Source organism: Rattus rattus, chromosome 5, assembly GCF_011064425.1.
Source record: "Rattus rattus isolate New Zealand chromosome 5, Rrattus_CSIRO_v1, whole genome shotgun sequence".
Classification (NCBI taxonomy): domain Eukaryota; kingdom Metazoa; phylum Chordata; class Mammalia; order Rodentia; family Muridae; genus Rattus; species Rattus rattus.
In genome coordinates, this window is record NC_046158.1 from 7,452,743 (window position 1) to 7,468,794 (window position 16,052).

The 16,052-nt window shown below is 53.7% G+C and overlaps 1 protein-coding gene across 6 annotated transcripts in view; it reads left to right on the plus strand.

Moving 5' to 3' along the window:
* Positions 1–258: 258 nt before the first annotated feature.
* The window catches only part of Ntng2 (netrin G2), a 57,537-nt gene continuing 41,743 nt past the window's right edge, over positions 259–16,052 (plus strand). For 2 of the 6 annotated variants that reach the window (XM_032902943.1, XM_032902937.1), the window contains exons 1-3: positions 259–1,231; positions 4,813–4,947; positions 5,163–5,849. In XM_032902943.1, the coding sequence (XP_032758834.1) occupies positions 5,637–5,849 (213 nt within the window). In that variant the 5' untranslated portion in view covers positions 259–1,231; positions 4,813–4,947; positions 5,163–5,636. Of the gene's footprint in view, positions 1,232–1,275; positions 1,828–1,850; positions 2,365–4,812; positions 4,948–5,162; positions 5,850–16,052 lie in introns of those variants that run through there. The other 4 variants (XM_032902938.1, XM_032902941.1, XM_032902942.1 and 1 more) reach the window with 4 other exon arrangements.

The window sequence follows — 16,052 nt, forward strand, 5'->3', positions numbered from 1 at the left end:
GGCCTGCCCCAGGGAGGCAGAGAGCTCCTTAGCAAAGGCCCTCCTGCCCCCCTACTCTGCGCTCCCTGCAGAGCTGGCTTGGCTTCTCCGTCAAAAGCAGGGCCCATCAGGCTGGAGGCGGCGATGTGTCAGCTGGTATTCAGGCTTTGGTTGTGCGCTCAGAGCGCTCCCCCTCCCCAGCTCCCCAAATCCACCCACCCACCCCTTTACCCACTGCTCAGGGCCTTCTGGGTGGCAGCGTTTCACACAGAGAGAAAGAGACAGAAACCAAGGAGCCAGCAGCCTAGAGCCCTGGCTGTGGGGGGTGGGGGCTGACTCACTTGGCCCCCTCCCTGGTGCCGATGGGGCAGCCCCCACACCCCTGGGCGCTGGCACGGAGTCAGGCCCCACAGTTGGGAAGAAGGGAGATGCAGCTCCGCTGTGCCTGACCCGAGTCCGCTGAGGATGCACCCCAAGCTCAGGGACCCGTTGGTCCTCGGGCCGACAGGCGATGAGTAGGCAGCGACCCCCCACAGCAGGCTCACTCCGGCGGCCGCCTGCTGGGGCCACCCTGGCCGCGGGCCCGCCGGGACAACCCTGTTCGCCGCGCCCCTCCCCGGGCCGAGCTCGTCCCCGGAGCTTCGCAGTATTTCCTTCCTGCACCTTTAAGAAGACCGTTGCTCCGTGGTGGGATGGTGTGTTAAAGCCACACAGAGGAAGTTACGCAGCCCGGATCAGACCGGGAGATAAAAGCCCCGATGGTGACCGTGAGTGATGGCAAGAGGATTTAGCCTCGGCATTAACTTGGAGCGGAGTGCAGGGGGGCGGTGAGGCGCCCCGCCATCTGGCCGGCGCCGCGCTAGGGGGATGCTCAGGCGCCTGAACCAGCCGCGGCGAAGCCCACCCAGACCGGGGGCTGAGTGGGGCGCGCGTGCAGGTTCTCCCCTGGCTGCACAGGGGGCCCCAAAAGTTTGCACTTGTTAGCAGCGACCTCCCAATCGTCCCGGGAGGGCGATGCGAGCGGCGCGGTTGGCCCCCTTCCCTGGCCCGCGTCTCCGGGACGGCTGCGGGCGGGCCCCCCGGCGGCCCGAGGGTTCCCCAGCCCAGATCTGACGGTGGCCACCGCAGCGACGGCCCGGGGCAGGAGTCCCTGGCTCTCAACCCTGCGGCCCCTGCGCCCACCCAGCACCCGCCAGAGGGTGGCGGTCTCCGGCCTCTGGGGGCTCGCTCCGGGAAGCTGCTCCGAGCCCGGGTAAGGCGAGCGGGGAGCGCCCGGGCGGCGGGCGGGGACGGAGGCGCCGCAGTTTCGCCAGGGTGCTTTCATTTTGAAAAGGCTTCAGTGACGGTGCCAGTTCTCCCCGGACCGGGGAGTCACTCCGAGCCTACCAGCCGAGGCTCGGACGCAAAGTTATCTGGTGGCGGCTGCTACTAAAGGAGGACTGGAGCCGCGGAAGAGGGGTGTGTGTGCGCGCCGGGTGCAGCATCTTTAAGAAGTAGAGTAGCTAGTCTTCTCTCTGGGCTCCCCGCCACCCAGCTGGTCTTTTTCTATCCTGTGCGCCTGTGTGGAGAGGGGATGGGCCGTTGCAATAACGCTGCTTACTCGTGTCTATGAAAAGTAAATTAACCCTTCTCCGCCAGCGCTCCCCTCCCTAATTTAGTCGCCTCCGGGCTCTAAAGGCGCTAGGAGAACTCTTGGCCAGGCGGGTTAGAAACTTCCTTCGGTGCTGTGGAGGGGGTCGGCAGGTGGAGAGGGGACTCCACCACCGTGGACAGTCGCACTCCAGGGGGAGCAGAGGCAGCGGGAAGGTGGGAAGTGGACCTCTGGATCTCCGGTCCATCCGCTTTGGAGTAAGTTGCGGGTCTGGGCTGGGGGTGGCGGCGACAGCGTCTCCGCGGGAGCAGGGCGCCGGGAAAAAGAATGCAAATAATTCCCTAGAGCTTTGCTCGGTGTCTTTTAATTAAGGGAGGCGATGTCAAATGAGGGGGCAGCCTGGATGCTGGCCTGGCCTTTATTAAAGGCGTGATTATTAATTGTGCCAGTGGTTTGCACCGAACTTCGGAGAGGCAAAATGCAGTGGCGGTTTGTGTTCTGTGTGCGGTGCACGCCACTGTCTACTCGCCCCAAGCTCAGCGCGGACTCAGCCAGACTCCTGGGTGTCTGCGGGTCTCAGGCTAGCCCCGCCCGTCCTCGGGGACCTACACGCGGCGGCCTCAGCTACACGTCCTCAGAGCTGGGTATTCTGCCCCGCCCCCAAGAGCCCAACTTTTTGGGGCCCTCCCCAGCCGCTGTGAGGGTGACGGGGAGAAACCAGAGTCTGGAGAAAGCTCCCTTCCCAAAACTGGGGACACCGGGACTCCTGAGCCCGAACGTCCACCAAGGCAGCGGTGAGCGTGGGGCAACCCAGGACGGGGTGGGGGTGGGAGGGAAGGTAACCGCCGGCCATGGGGTTCCTCTTTCTTTCCGGATCCTTCCTACCTCCTCCAAAGCAAGTTTCACACACCCTTCTACCCTTTGTCCAGCCTGGGTAGAAGAATTAGCCTCTGGTGGACTGCCCCCCACCCTCCCCATTACCCCCCCATCCCCAGGGACCCTGCGCCCCACAGAGGCAAGTTTCCCACAAGGAGAGCGCACAGCCCGAGACTCCGGCAAGAGCCTGTTGGCAGCCCGGCCAGCTCGTAAAAGCGCTAATTCAATAAGACAGAGAAATCTGAGTTCAGAAATCTTGATAAAATCTAATTTTCGGGTTTTAATACCCAGGCTATCAGACCCCCCCTCCCCGTTCCTGAGGACTCTTAAAAGAAAATAAAGCGCATTGATTCCATTTGTTTCAGAGAGCTGCAGTTTCTTAATAATATCAGGTGAAGATTTATTTTCCAAGGAGAAAACGATCCGCGAGGATGCAACCTCTTACTCGGAATTTCTCCCCTGCCGGCTCCTCGCTCCCTGCTATCCACCTCGTTTTTTTTCCGCGGACTCTTGCCTGAGTCCCCCGCCCTTTATTTTCTTTTTGGCAAAAAATCTACTGTAATTTTCGAGTGCCGAGCTCACAGTGCCCCCTCGATGCCAGCAACGCCCAACTGATTGACGGGTTGTAAACACATTTTCCCCTGGCAGATTTTGTTGTTGTTTTCCCCACCCCCATTTTCTAGGGAATGTGTGGTGCTTAAGCCAACAAAATTGCAAAGCAATTAATAGATTTGCAAGTTGCGCCGCTTGCTTCTCGCCGGGCTCCGGCCTCAGGGCCTGGTTGCCTCCCCACCCGGGCCGGAATCCAGCGCTGTCCCAGCCAGGAGCAGCCGCTGGCCCTGCAGATGAAGCCGGCAGCTGGGCCCGCCTTGAGAGCCGCAGCCTGGCGCTCTGGTCGTCCCCAGCCGTCAGGAGCGCCCTACCTGTTAGTGAACAGTCGGGAGCCGGCTGCTGGAAGAATTAATTAGGGGCATGCTGTTTTCTGGGCAGCTCAGAGCTTGGCTGGAAACGTCCAAACCATTGCCGGAGCCCGTGCTACTTTATTTTTACTACATTTTCTCTGGTTGGGGAAAAAAAAAATAGACGCTTGGTCACGTTCTTCCAGAGTTTTCTAGCAAGAAGCGAGCCCGGGGCGGGGTCTAGAGCAGGTTTCTGTTTAAAGTCAGAGGAAAGGTGTGAAGTGTGGTCTGACTGAGTTCTCATCCATCTATATTAGGAGTCCTTCATCCCAAGAGGGGGCAGGGGCGGTCTTAACCTAGATGGATGAGGCCCAGTGCAGCCTGCAGCAGAGCACTGGCTGGGGGCTTACCCCTGAGCAAGGAGCTCTCAGCCACCGGGCTGGACCAAAATGTCTCACCCTCCTGCTTGTCATTTGAGGGCAGGAATGTTCTGTGTCTGGGTGTCAGTGTTCTGTATAAACACAATTAACTCCTCTGGGACTTTTGGTATACAATGGCTGACAGGGGTTTCCTTCAGGTGAGAGTCAGGTGGTCTTTTGTGAGGTTTGGAGATTGAAATGTAGTAATTGTGAGCATTATAACCAGAATAATTAATAACAGACTTTATTTATTTATCTATTTATTTACTTACTTACTTCCTTATTTTCTACATCCATTGCAGTAACCTTTGCCCTGGTTGGCCGGGGGTTTTGGTGGGGAATCTCATCTGGCCGGGACTCTGATTCCCCCCTGTAGCATCCGCCTGGGAATACACTAGAGTCTGAGAGTCATGTGTTTCTAGACGCAGTACTCCTATTAGCTATATCTATTTTCGCTTTTAAATGATTACTGCTGGCTTAAAATAGATGCTACTCTCCTAAAATGATTGCAAACTGTTGGCCTTGGTCAGAGAGTCTAATACGACAAAACACTCCATCCCCGTGGAAGCTTACAGCATCCAGCCTCTCGATTTTAACTCATTGAACTCATGGTTTCACACGGTGCCGGTGACAGGGAGCGGATTGTGGGTGGCCCACACAGAGACCTCCCTATTGGGCTGTAGCAGTAGGAGCATAGTCTGCTCAGTCGGAGGCTCAGGCCTCTGTTAACAACTTGGACATTTTGACTGCTCTGGCCTAGTGTGTTAAAGCAACTGTTAAACATTGTCTCTTGGGGATGTTTTAGAAAGTTCCTGATCCTCGAGAAAGGCCACTTCCACTGAACAAACATCTCTACAGATGATGAGGAGATGCACCACATTTTTAATAGCGTGCCCATCTCTAAACAAGTAACTCAGATATTAATAAGAAAAAAATAGCCCAGCTTTCTCTGGAGACCGCACTAATGCAACCTATTTTTTGTACACATTTTGCCAGACAGCTTTTGTTCTTCTGCGTCTCTAAGTGCCCCCCCTTTAATTTGTTGCAGGTGCTGCTGCTAATGAACACATTCTCTCTCTTCTCTCTTCACGATGAAAGCCAAGCCAGAGCTCAGGTACCTGGATGAAGTGAGAGTTGAAGTCTCTGGAATTTCACAATAAGTGGCCGATGGCTACTAGCCAAGGTCAGCTGGCCCCCGTCAGAGCAGAGGCAAATGGCCTCTCCTGTTAGCATTTTAGTGGCCTTTTAATAGGCCAGTCACACAGTCATTGTCACTTTCAGCCTGTATGAAAAGAAATCTTTTTTATTAGTCTGAGAGACCAAGTCCAGTCCCAAAGAGGGGGCTGGTTTCCAGCTAACATGTACACGTCCTGATCTCATGTTATCTTCACCATGCAGGCTGTTATGCAGGCACGTGGAGCACAGTGCACATTAAGGGCCCTTTAAAGACCTGGATTGATTGGAAGGACAAAAATTAAAAGCAATCTGATCCAGCCCCATGCCGGATCCCTGCGGATTTCCTCCTTATCCCATTTCCATCCACTGTCACAATTTGAGAGTCTGCCCGATTTGATCAGCTTCACCTCCAGGGGAGGTGTAACACCAAGGTTAGGAGGACGCCAAGTTACAGGCAACTTTTTGATCTGCCCATCAGCAGCCTGAGAAACGCTGGCTCTGGATTTTCTGTCTCGGCCATTTGGAGAACGCAAGCTCCCCCGTTGGCAAACCAGACCTGCACTGTCAAATCAATGGTACAGCCCAGCCGCCATCGCCTGGTAGATGTGGCATTTCCATGCTGAGGTCCCAAGTGCCCCCTGACCCCACCACCTCTCCAGTGCCCCTCTGGGCCCCACCCATTCGGACTGCGCAGCCATGCTGCGCCTGCTGGCCCTCTTCCTGCACTGCCTCCCGCTGGTCTCTGGGGACTATGACATCTGCAAATCCTGGGTGACCACAGATGAGGGCCCCACCTGGGAGTTCTACGCCTGCCAGCCCAAGGTGATGCGCCTGAAGGATTATGTCAAGGTCAAAGTGGAGCCCTCGGGTATCACGTGCGGAGATCCCCCTGAAAGGTTCTGTTCCCATGTAAGTCATCCCACCGCTTTTCTACCACTAAATTGAGGGGTACAGGGACAGACGTGGGGTTGGCTAAGCAGAAGCAGAGGGCCCTGATACAAGACCACCTCCAAGTCCCATTATGGAAAGATGCCAAAGCCAAGCTACCCTGAGGACCCTGGGGGTTGAGTGACATTTTGTGGGTGGAAGCAGTCTTGGCCAGCTGACCCTGGCATGGTTTCCTGCCAGGATTTGCACAGCAGTCATGGTTCTTTGACTCAAAGCCAGCCCCTCCTCCTATGCAGGAAGTCAGCATTCAGACCAGAGATCTGGGTACTATTTGCAAGGTTACCCTCCAACCTGCATGGGTTCACCCCACCCCAGTGGTGCACCATCCCAACCCACCCAGTCCAGTCCAGTGCATAAGTAGCATCAGGATCCCAGCCCACACCAGGCAGCGACCAGGCATTTTGCGGAGGACAATTTCTGGGAGGCTTTGGGAGGGTTGTTGAAGGAGGAAGCATGGTGGTGGTGGGGATAGTGTAGATAGTGCAGCATCTCGGCTGGTACTGTCCCCCTAGTCAAGTGCTCAGGCCTTGTCACGTGAGCCCCAAGAAGAAGGAATCTTGGAGCTATCAGGAGCTTCAATGCTTAGGCAATGTTAACAAGGGAATAGCAGCCTTTGACAAGAGCTCGGGATGTGTGGTTGAAAGCCCAAACAGTGTTGTTCTATTGGATTTCCCCCTGGGCTCCACCAGGCTGATTCTACCTCAAACAAAGTCAGAATGTTGAAATGGGCTGAAATGCTGAAACAGTCTCAGACCACTGTCACCATCTCTGGGTTGTGCTCTTGTCAACTGTAGGGTGGGTACAGTAACAGAGTACATTAAGGAGTCAATGGCTCTGTGGATACATGTCCGAGGTCAGACTGGGTGCAGAGAAAGTGTCCCAGATGTTTGCTCCTTCTGGTCATATGGATAGGGAAACTGAGGTGGGGGTAGGGGGCTGTGGGAAAGGCCCTTGGCCAAGGTCACACAGCAGAAAGTGGTGACGCTGCTGAGTTAGGCTTGGCCTGCCGGATGCAGCAGCCTGTCCCTGGCAGAGGCTGGGCAGAGCAGCCAGAGCAGCAGGCAAGAGGGGTCCGATGTCACCCTGCAGGTGGCTGCTGCCTCTGAGTGTCCTTGGGGAAAGCTAGGTTTATTGCACAGTCAACCTGGTGTCCCCAGCCTGAAATGCCTCAGTCCCTTGGGGCGGCTTCAGTCACAGTGCAGTGCAACTAGCTCAGGAAGGTAGATCCCCACTTGGGCTTGTCAATGGTGATGAGGCTGTCACTGTGGGTGGTGGCTGGGCCTGGGCCAGCTTGGAGAAGGGGAGGGAGTGAGGGAAGGAGAAAGAGAGAAGACAGCCCAGGGCTAGGAGCCAAGATTGGATTACGTATGGACATTGTTGAGCATCGAAAGACCACACGCTGGCTCAAGACAGGCAAAGGCCATGAAAGTTAGGGCTGAGGCTGTAGAGAATCCCGTTCTGGGTCCATAGCTCCTGTGGGAACTGCCTTCACCACCCATTTCCCAGGCGGAGTCTCAACATGATTTGTCTTTTAAATATTAATCATTGCTAGGGTTGGGAGCAATTCATAGAAACAGCTTCTACTCGAGGGTGTAGGAGCTACAGATGACCACCAGAAGCAAATATGGGGCCCTCTCCTGGTTTCTGACCTTGATATTGGCTGAGCTCTGGGGTCTGGATGGGTGGGAAGTCTAGGAAGAACCCCTCAGCATTTTTCCACTTGCCTGATGGTTGCAAATGTTCCATGATTACAAGTTTGAAACTAGGGAGAAGGGAGTGCCACAGGGGCAGGTGGAGGGCAGCCCTCAGAAGGTCCTGCGAGGTACACCCCAGTCTAATCCCTTTCTAAAGATTAGAAAGATCGTCTAAGTCATGCCAAGGTCAAGGAGCTTAGCAAGCAAGCCAGAAACTTGTCTGTGGCCAGAGCGCATCTCATGCCTACCCACCAGAGTTCATGGCTTCCCTCTCTGAACCTCGGTTTTCTTCCTGTTTCAATAAAGCACGGTAATGTAGGTGTGCCACTGCTGGCAGGGAGACAGCTGGGCCAGGCACTAGCGAGCACGAGCACAGGGGAGTGCTTTAATGTGCAGTGGCCGTAATTATCTTACGTCACCATTGTTATTGCTCCCTCGGTGGCTTCCCTGGAGTATATTGCTTCACTCCAGCCTTGACCACATCCCAGTCTGCACTGCTTGTGTACAGGCAGCAGGGGGAAGGTGAACTCTATGCCAGAGCAGGTGTGGCCACCAGAGGGCACCCCGGTGGCAGCCAGACCACCCAGTGCCCTCTTAGTTCTCTAAGCTAAGGCCAGCTCACCCCTGCTCTCTGGCAATCCTCCTGCTGATGAGTGTGGGCCTGCCTGTCCCACACTGCAGACAGAGCATGAACACCCCTAGAGTACAAGACGGGACAAACGGGCCAGGGCGCAGCCCCTTCTCTCCCAGGTTCCTGTCCTTCAGCAAGGCCACTAGAGAACTGAATTGTAAATTCCAGCCTGGTGAGGAAGGGGAGGGGGATAAAAGACAAGATAAATGAATAAATAAAAACCTATTGGCTCTAAACGCGTAAGGAAGATGAATAGGGATGAGCTTTCAGACGAGGGTTCTTGGGCAAGGGCGAAATTTCAATGAGAGCTGCGGGTCACAGAGGGAGTCCAGGAGGGGAGGGGGGGAGGAGGAAGAAAAGGAGGAGGAGCAAGAGGAGGGAGGAGGAGGAGGAGGAGGAGGAGGAGGAGGAGGAGGAGGAGGAGGAGGAGGAGGAAGAGGAGGAGGAAGAGAAAGAGGAGAGGAGGAGGAAGAAGAGGAGAGGAGGAGGAAGAGGAGGAGGAGGAAGAGGAAGAGGAGAAGAGGAGGAGAAAAGGAGGAGGAAGAGGAAGAGGAGAGGAGGAGGAGGAGGAAGAGGAGAGGAGGAGGAATCCAGCAGAAAAGGCCCTCTTAACTTTACATAGGGTGGGCAGCTAAGGTTCCTAGACACCCCCCTTCCCCGCATGAGGCAAGTGAACTGGAACCTGGAGCCTCCTGCCTTCAACCTTCATTCCTTTCTCTATGCCAGGGGACAGAACCTGAGACTTAGGACAACAGGGGTGAAGGAGGAGGGACTGAGTGTGTCCAGACCTCTTGCAGCCTTATTGCCATAGTGTGGACCCTGGACTCCAGCCTCGTCTGCCTGAAAGACAGACTCCCAGGCCCTGCCCCAGACAGGCTAAGCTAGACCGTAGCACATGCAGACACAGGCAGGGTCTGGCCTATGGTGGGAAGGCTTATTCTGAAGGCTCAGGAGGCCTGCTGTTTTCTTGGGATCTCTGCAGCTTAAGAGGAATGATGCTCACTGCTCAGGAAACAGAGGAGAGAAAGAGAGAGGAACCTTGGAGTCCCGAAAGAAAGGTAGTGGGTCAGGCAGAGATCATTTGGGTTGGAGTGCACCAAGTCTAGGGTCTGCGTGAGTGAGACAGTGCCTGCTTCTAGGGCACAGACCTATTTTGGTGACAGCTAGAGAGCTGGAATCACATCTTAGCATTACTTCCTCGGGCTCTATGGTCAGGAATAAGCCATCCAAACTCTCCATACTGGGCAGTGGATGTGGCTCAGCTGCTGGAATGCGCAGCATCCACAAAGCTCAAGGGTCAGTTGCTGGCAGGTGCTATGGCAGGAGGGTCGGAAGTTCAAGGCCAGCCTGAGCCGAAGGAGATCCAATCTCAACAGGCAGAGGTGGGGCTGGAGAGATGGCTCAGCAGTTAAGAGCACTGGCTGTGCTTGCAGAGGACCCGGGGTTGATTCTTAGCCCCTGCATCATGGTTGGCAACCATCTGTAACTCCAGTTTCTGATGCTCTCTTCTGGCCTCCAAGAGCACTGCACACATGGGGTACCCAGACATACATGCAGACAAAATACAAAATATCCATGCACATAAAATACTTTTTTGCTTATTTTTCAAGACAGGATTTCTCTGTGTTGCCTTGGATGTCCTAAAACTTGTTCTGTGGACCAGGGTGGTCTGGAACTCACTCTGTAGACCAGGCTATCCTCAGAGAACCACCTGCCTCTGCCTCCCAAGTGCTGGGATTAAGTCATGCACCACCACTGCCCAGCGTAATTTTTAACTGAAAGAAAGAAAGCTGGGCTTGGTGGCACATGCTGTTAATCCCAGCACCAAGAAGGCAGAAGCAGGTGGATCTCAATGAGTTCAAGACCAGGTTATTACATGGTCAATTCCAGATCAGCCAGTATTATAAAGTCAGAGCCTTTCTCAAAAGCAAAATAACAAACAAACACCCAAAGGACAATTGTCTAGACTTCAGTTTCTCCATCTAACAGCCTACCTTGCCCATCTCATCCCCTTCCCGAATAAGGAAGCAGGTCTCAAAGCCTGCAGGTGCTCAGTCAGAACTCATCCGCCCGCTAGCCTGTAGCTCCTCTCCATCATCTTGAATTTTCCATGTTGGAAGGTGTCAACATCCAACTTGTCTAAGAAGCCTCCAGAGATACAACAGTTTGCAGTCCCACACCATTTAAGCTTCAACACAGGATGTAACTTTGAGTCCTCAGAGTGGGGCCAGTAGGAGACCACACCCAGGACACTGTCACTAGCTCAGTGCCTGACACGGGGACTTGCTTCATAGGGCTCTAACAAGAGTGCCTCCCACCATGCAGTGGGGGCATATGCATTTAATCTCAGCACTCAGGAGGCAGAGGCAGGCGGATCTCTATGAGTTCAAGGCCAGCCTGGTCTACAGAGTGAGTTCCAGGACAGCCAGGGCTACACAGGGGATCCCTGTCTCAAAAAACCAGAACAACAACAACAGTGAGTTCCAGGACAGCCAGGGCTATACAGAGATCCTGTCTAAAAAAACCAGAACAACAACAACAACAACAGAGCAACAACAACAACAACTTGTTACACAGAGACGTCTCCTGCTGCCCACAGATGGGACAGGATGGAGCTGTGCTGCCACTGAATGCCAGGCCCTGGAGGTCACTGGTGCTTCTGATGTTTCTGGTGGGAAGCATTGGGTCCAGACATCCTGAGGTGATCAACAGAACTTCACAGTAGTGAGAACACAAAAGGATCTAGGAGAGATACCTAGTCAGAGTACCAAGGACTTGGAGACCCTGAGCCTACCGCCTTTCTGAGCTCAGCTTCCTTTCTGTCCACATCCCGATTTTTATTTTTATTTGCTTTTTTCTTTTCTTTTGAGGCAGGGTCCCATAGAGCCAAACTTGGTCTTGCAGTTGCTATGCAGCTGAGGCTGAACTTAGACATCTGATCCTCCCCTCCCACCTCCACCTCACAAGTGTAGGCATGACCCACCACATCCAGTTTATGCCATGCTGGGGATCGAACTCACAGCTTTGTGCATGCTAGGTGAGCACTCTATGAACTCAGCCAGTCCACAGTTCTTACCCTTGCTAGGCAAGCGCTCTACCACTGAGCTAAATCCCCAACCCCTTACCCTAGATGTAAGAACTTCTTTTTGAGTATTTACTATGCCTTTAGGTGAGGCAGGCATTTGGTGGACAGACAGCCATGCAGGCTCTCCACTCCGTGGGCTTTGAGACTCCGAGTTTCTAGGAATGAGGTGAGACAAGAGGCCAGCATCAAAGGAATGCAGAGAGAAAGGGGGTGTTTCCATTCTAGAATTAGCTAGCAGAGCAAATGAGATAAACACAAAGAGACAACAGGCAAAAGATAGCAGGTCAGTCAAAGTGCGTGACGAAGTTGTAGGGGCAGTGGTCAGAGGTGGAAATTCCGGAAGATTCCAAAGCAGAGGGCAGGGAAAGTGGGTGGTGGAAAGGAGCAGGCTCCTGCTATGCCTCTGTAAGGCCTGAGAACAGGGAGCCACACTGCTTACCACTGCACTCTCCAGCCAGTTTCTCCTAATGTGTCTTTTAGGCCAGATGTTAGTTGACTCTCTGTGAAGGATTAGGGGGTGGGTGGGATGGCTGTGTCCCACCCCCACTCCTATCAGCTCTCCAGGTCCCCCTCTGTTCCTCTCCTTCTCCAGTTCCTCTCCTTTTCCAGTCAGTCAGGAAAGTTCCCACCTCAGGTCTGCCGTATAGTAAATACTAAGTCAATATGTACTCCCTCCAGACTTAAGAGCAATCGGACATCGTCCAAGGCCAGAGGAACCCTACTCTCTATAAGCACACTCTAATGGAGCCAACCAGTGGCTGGCCGCTGGCTGCTGGCTGCTGGTATCCCTCTGGCCCTGTTCACAAGTCCCTGAGATGTATCGCATCCCTAGCAAGTACTAGTCCCTGATGGAGTCCAAGCCCTGCAGGCACAAGGCTCTCCACCCTGGGCCTCCAGCTATCATTCACATCCTGGATTTGATCTCACACAGTGACACATGGTAGGACATGTGGGACATAAGCTGGAGGGCACCGGTAGCAGCTGAGGGCTGGAGCTGCTCCAACACAGTTAGCAGGTTAAATGTGCTCACTTTCTGGCCCGCCTAGGCAAGCCTTCCCAAACTATCACCTCTATCACCAGAGCTACCTCTCTGAACTCCATCTTGAAGGCACCAGGAGTCAGAGATCTCACTCTTAGCTCTGTCAGTAATCGCTTTCCTGTAGCAGTACCATGAGGGTATAAGGTCAGGCAGAGGCAGGATATGATGGTGGTGGGAATATATATGATCATTGAAGTCAGCACCTTTGACGGTCCTTGAAGTAGGATTCTGGGAATGTGCCCTCCATGTCACGTACTGGCCATCTCCCCTGGCACTATACATATTGTGCCTGTTTTTATACTTGATGTATGTAAACTTTTCACCCTCTCCATAAAATTGCCACACAGATGAGGGAAGGGACATTTAGGTAGGTGGAGACACTTAGCCAAAGTTGCACAACCAAAGCCAGGATCCTCCTCAGAACCTTGCCCACTTGTCTCCCCCAAGCCGTCTTCCGTGCATAGGTCTGAATGGCTGTTGTGACAGTGGGCAGCTGTAAGGAGACCTGGCTGCTAGGAAGGGGCTGAAATTGAACCCCCACTTGATAACCAGATCTAAACCCTGGCAGGGGTGTGTGTGTGTGTGTGTGTGTGTGTGTGTGTGTGTGTGTGTGTGTGTAGAACCACCCCGCCTGCAAGGAAGATTCAGTGTAGTTTGTCATATGTCTCTGGGGACGCTTCAGACCTCCTCAGCCCCCATTGCCTCTCCCTCCCACCGCCAAGTCATCTGTCCACTTGACTGGAATCACTGCCCAGGGAAATAAGTGGAAATTAACCAAGACCCTGTACACCCCGGCCACCAGGCCCACTGACGGTTGCGGGCAAAGGTGAAGAGGAGGCTGGGAGAGGCATCTACCGGGGAGGCTGCAGGCTCTTGCAGACTGCCCTCCCTCTGGGGGGTCACAAGCAGCAGGAGGGGAAAAAGGGGGGTCAGTGGTGCTGGGGGGAAGGCAAAGTGCCCCCCAGTCCAGAACCTTTACTAACAGTTGTGTGGCTGATCCTATGTTGGGCCAGCTCCTTGGGACAGGTCTGCCCTCAGTAATAGGAGGGCAGCATTTTTACTTTCCCCCAAAGAGGAAGAATCAAGAGGGGATCTGAGTGGATCCCCCTGAGGTCCCCTGCACTCCTGACTCCCTCTATCCTATTTACTGGCAGACAGAGAGGAGCATCCTCCTCCATGAACCAAAGATGACCTAGGAGAACCAAAGGCAAAACCCACTCCTGTCTCAGCTCCTGACTTACAGAACCACAGCTGCCTGAGAGCTTGTAGGGCTTTCTGGAACAGGACCCAGGCATGTGTACAAGCATTTGTGTGTGCACATATAAGCACAAGGCTATACACTGTGTGGGCATTTCCCATGTGGGACAGCCAGAGCCTCCTGTGGACCCCAGTGGCCATCAATGCAACTCTGGAGGATCCTGCTTGCCAGGGCTTTAACCTCGGGGAAGTCAGGGTGTGTCTTCCTGCTATCTAGCCATTGTGATTCCACACCCTCCATCCCATTAGAGACACATTTATTGAGTGTCTAGTGTTTACATAAACTAGTTCAACACAAAGAACATGGTAGGATATTTTAAGTATCTTAAATATGAGCAGTTTTAAGTATGAGCCTATTTTAAGTATGAGTAATCTCCTTAACTTCAGAGAGGTTAAGTCACTTGCCCAGGATCACACAGCTTCTAGCATGTTGAACTGTAGACCTGTGTCTGCCCAGGTTCCGCAACTGATGGGAGTCTCTCTGATTATCTCAAAAGGAAAGGGAGCCGGAGGTAGTTGTCGTGTGTGTGTGTGTGTGTGTGTGTGTGTGTGAGAGTGTGAGCAGAGTCCCCATCCGCCCTGGAGGAAGGAGGCTGAGGAGGGGTGATGCTGTGTGTTCCCGCCCACTGCTCTTTGAGCTGAGATGGAGCCTGCTAATCCACTCATTTGATAACTTGCTTGCTCTGCGTCTATTTGGAAGCATGAGCGCTCCCACGCACCAGCTCCAGCAAAAGCGAGGTGGCTTTGCTTAGAGGAACCTGATCTGCCTTTCTGGGGATGGAGTGGTGAAACTATACCCACCAGTGGGCAGTAATGGGCCTAAAAATAGAGGGTGCAGGGAGTGGCGGGGGCGGGGAACGTTCCGGGTCTGACTGGCACTCCTGCCTGCCTGCTCACCTGAACTCCGGAGCACTTAGGATCCTCTCGGCTTGGAGAAAGGTATGGGAATCAGGATGGTGAGGAGACAGAAGGTCCCACTGATGCCACCGCCCGCCTCAAGATGGGAAGTCATCCCACCATCTGAGGTCTGGAGGCAGTAGCCCTGCCCTGGGCACCCTGGAACTTCCTGGGGAAGTCCATTGCCAAGGAAAACCCCAAGATTTGTGCTGTGTGGTGGGTGTGGGGATCCCCGGGCTTTCCACTGTGGGGTGGGCAGAGAGTGTCTGTGCTATCCTTCTGACCAACCATCTCAGCGTCCCAAATCCAGCTGCATGCGTAGGTCTTTCTTTAACTGGTGTATTAGCTGCTTTTCTTTTTGCTGTGACAAAAATAGCTGATGAAACAAACATGTTTGGGATCGCCGTTTGGGGGTACAGTCATCATGGTTGGGGATTCATAGTGGCGAGAGTGTGAAATGGCTGCTCACTCCACCCCACGGTCAGGAGCACAGAGAGAGGAACACTAATGCTCACGTCACTGGTCCACTCTGCAGCTGGGACCAACGCTCATGGCGTGGTCCGTAAAGAACACGGGCTTCCTTCTTCAGTTAAACCTTCCTGAAAGCAGACATGCTCAGACATGTATCTCCTAGGGGATTTCAAATCCTCTTCAGTCCACGGTGAAGATTAACTCTCACAGCTGTTCAGTTGGTTGGGTGACTAATTGGTCTATTGGTTAGCTGGTTGGTTAGCTGGCTAATTGGTTTGCTGGTCAACTAATTGGCTAGTTGATTAGTTGGTTAATTGTTTCTTGGTTAGCTAGTTGGCTGGCTGGTTAGTTGACTAATTGGTTTATTGTTTAGTTGGTTGGTTGATTAGCTGGTTGGCTGGCTGGTTAGTTGGTTTGTTGGTTGGTTGGCTATCTGGTTGTTTGGTTAGTTGGTTAGTCACACCCCCCCCAGATCTCTGAACTTAAGACTCATGAACACTGCTGCATAGCCTTTCCTTTTGTCTGATGTCTGAAGCTGCTTCTGCAGAGTGACATTTGAGTGGCTGACAATGGCTGATAAATGCATAGAAGAATAAATCTGTACCTCTGGCCCAACCCTGATCCAAGGCTTCACCTCCACAGCCTGCAGCTGCCTGGGTGCACCCTACCTTGTCGCTCTGCCACATCTCTCAACTCCCCAAAGAGAAGTAGGAAATCACCATGGCCCTCTGAGCAGCCATTCCAATCTGTTTGGATGCTCCGTCATGCCTAAGACTTTTTTCTGGCTGCTGAGGTCCCCAGAGAGGGGACCCACTGAAGAGGCTCTCGCTCTGCAGCCCTGAGTGCATTGCATGGGCCACACTCTGTCCTGTCTTCTCAGAGCCCCCTGAGCAGGTCGTGAAGCTTGCTGTTAACCAACGATGTCATTCTGTGACACTGTGGTCAAGTGTACAAATAGGCAGCTGGGACAGAGCCAGGGAGGTGTCCTGAGGTCAGGGAAGTGCTGAGGGATGCTCGTTCAGATACTTGCCACTGGGTGGCACCCTGAGATAGAAGTGCCCCAGTCTGAGAAGAGAGGTGGAGAGGCTGG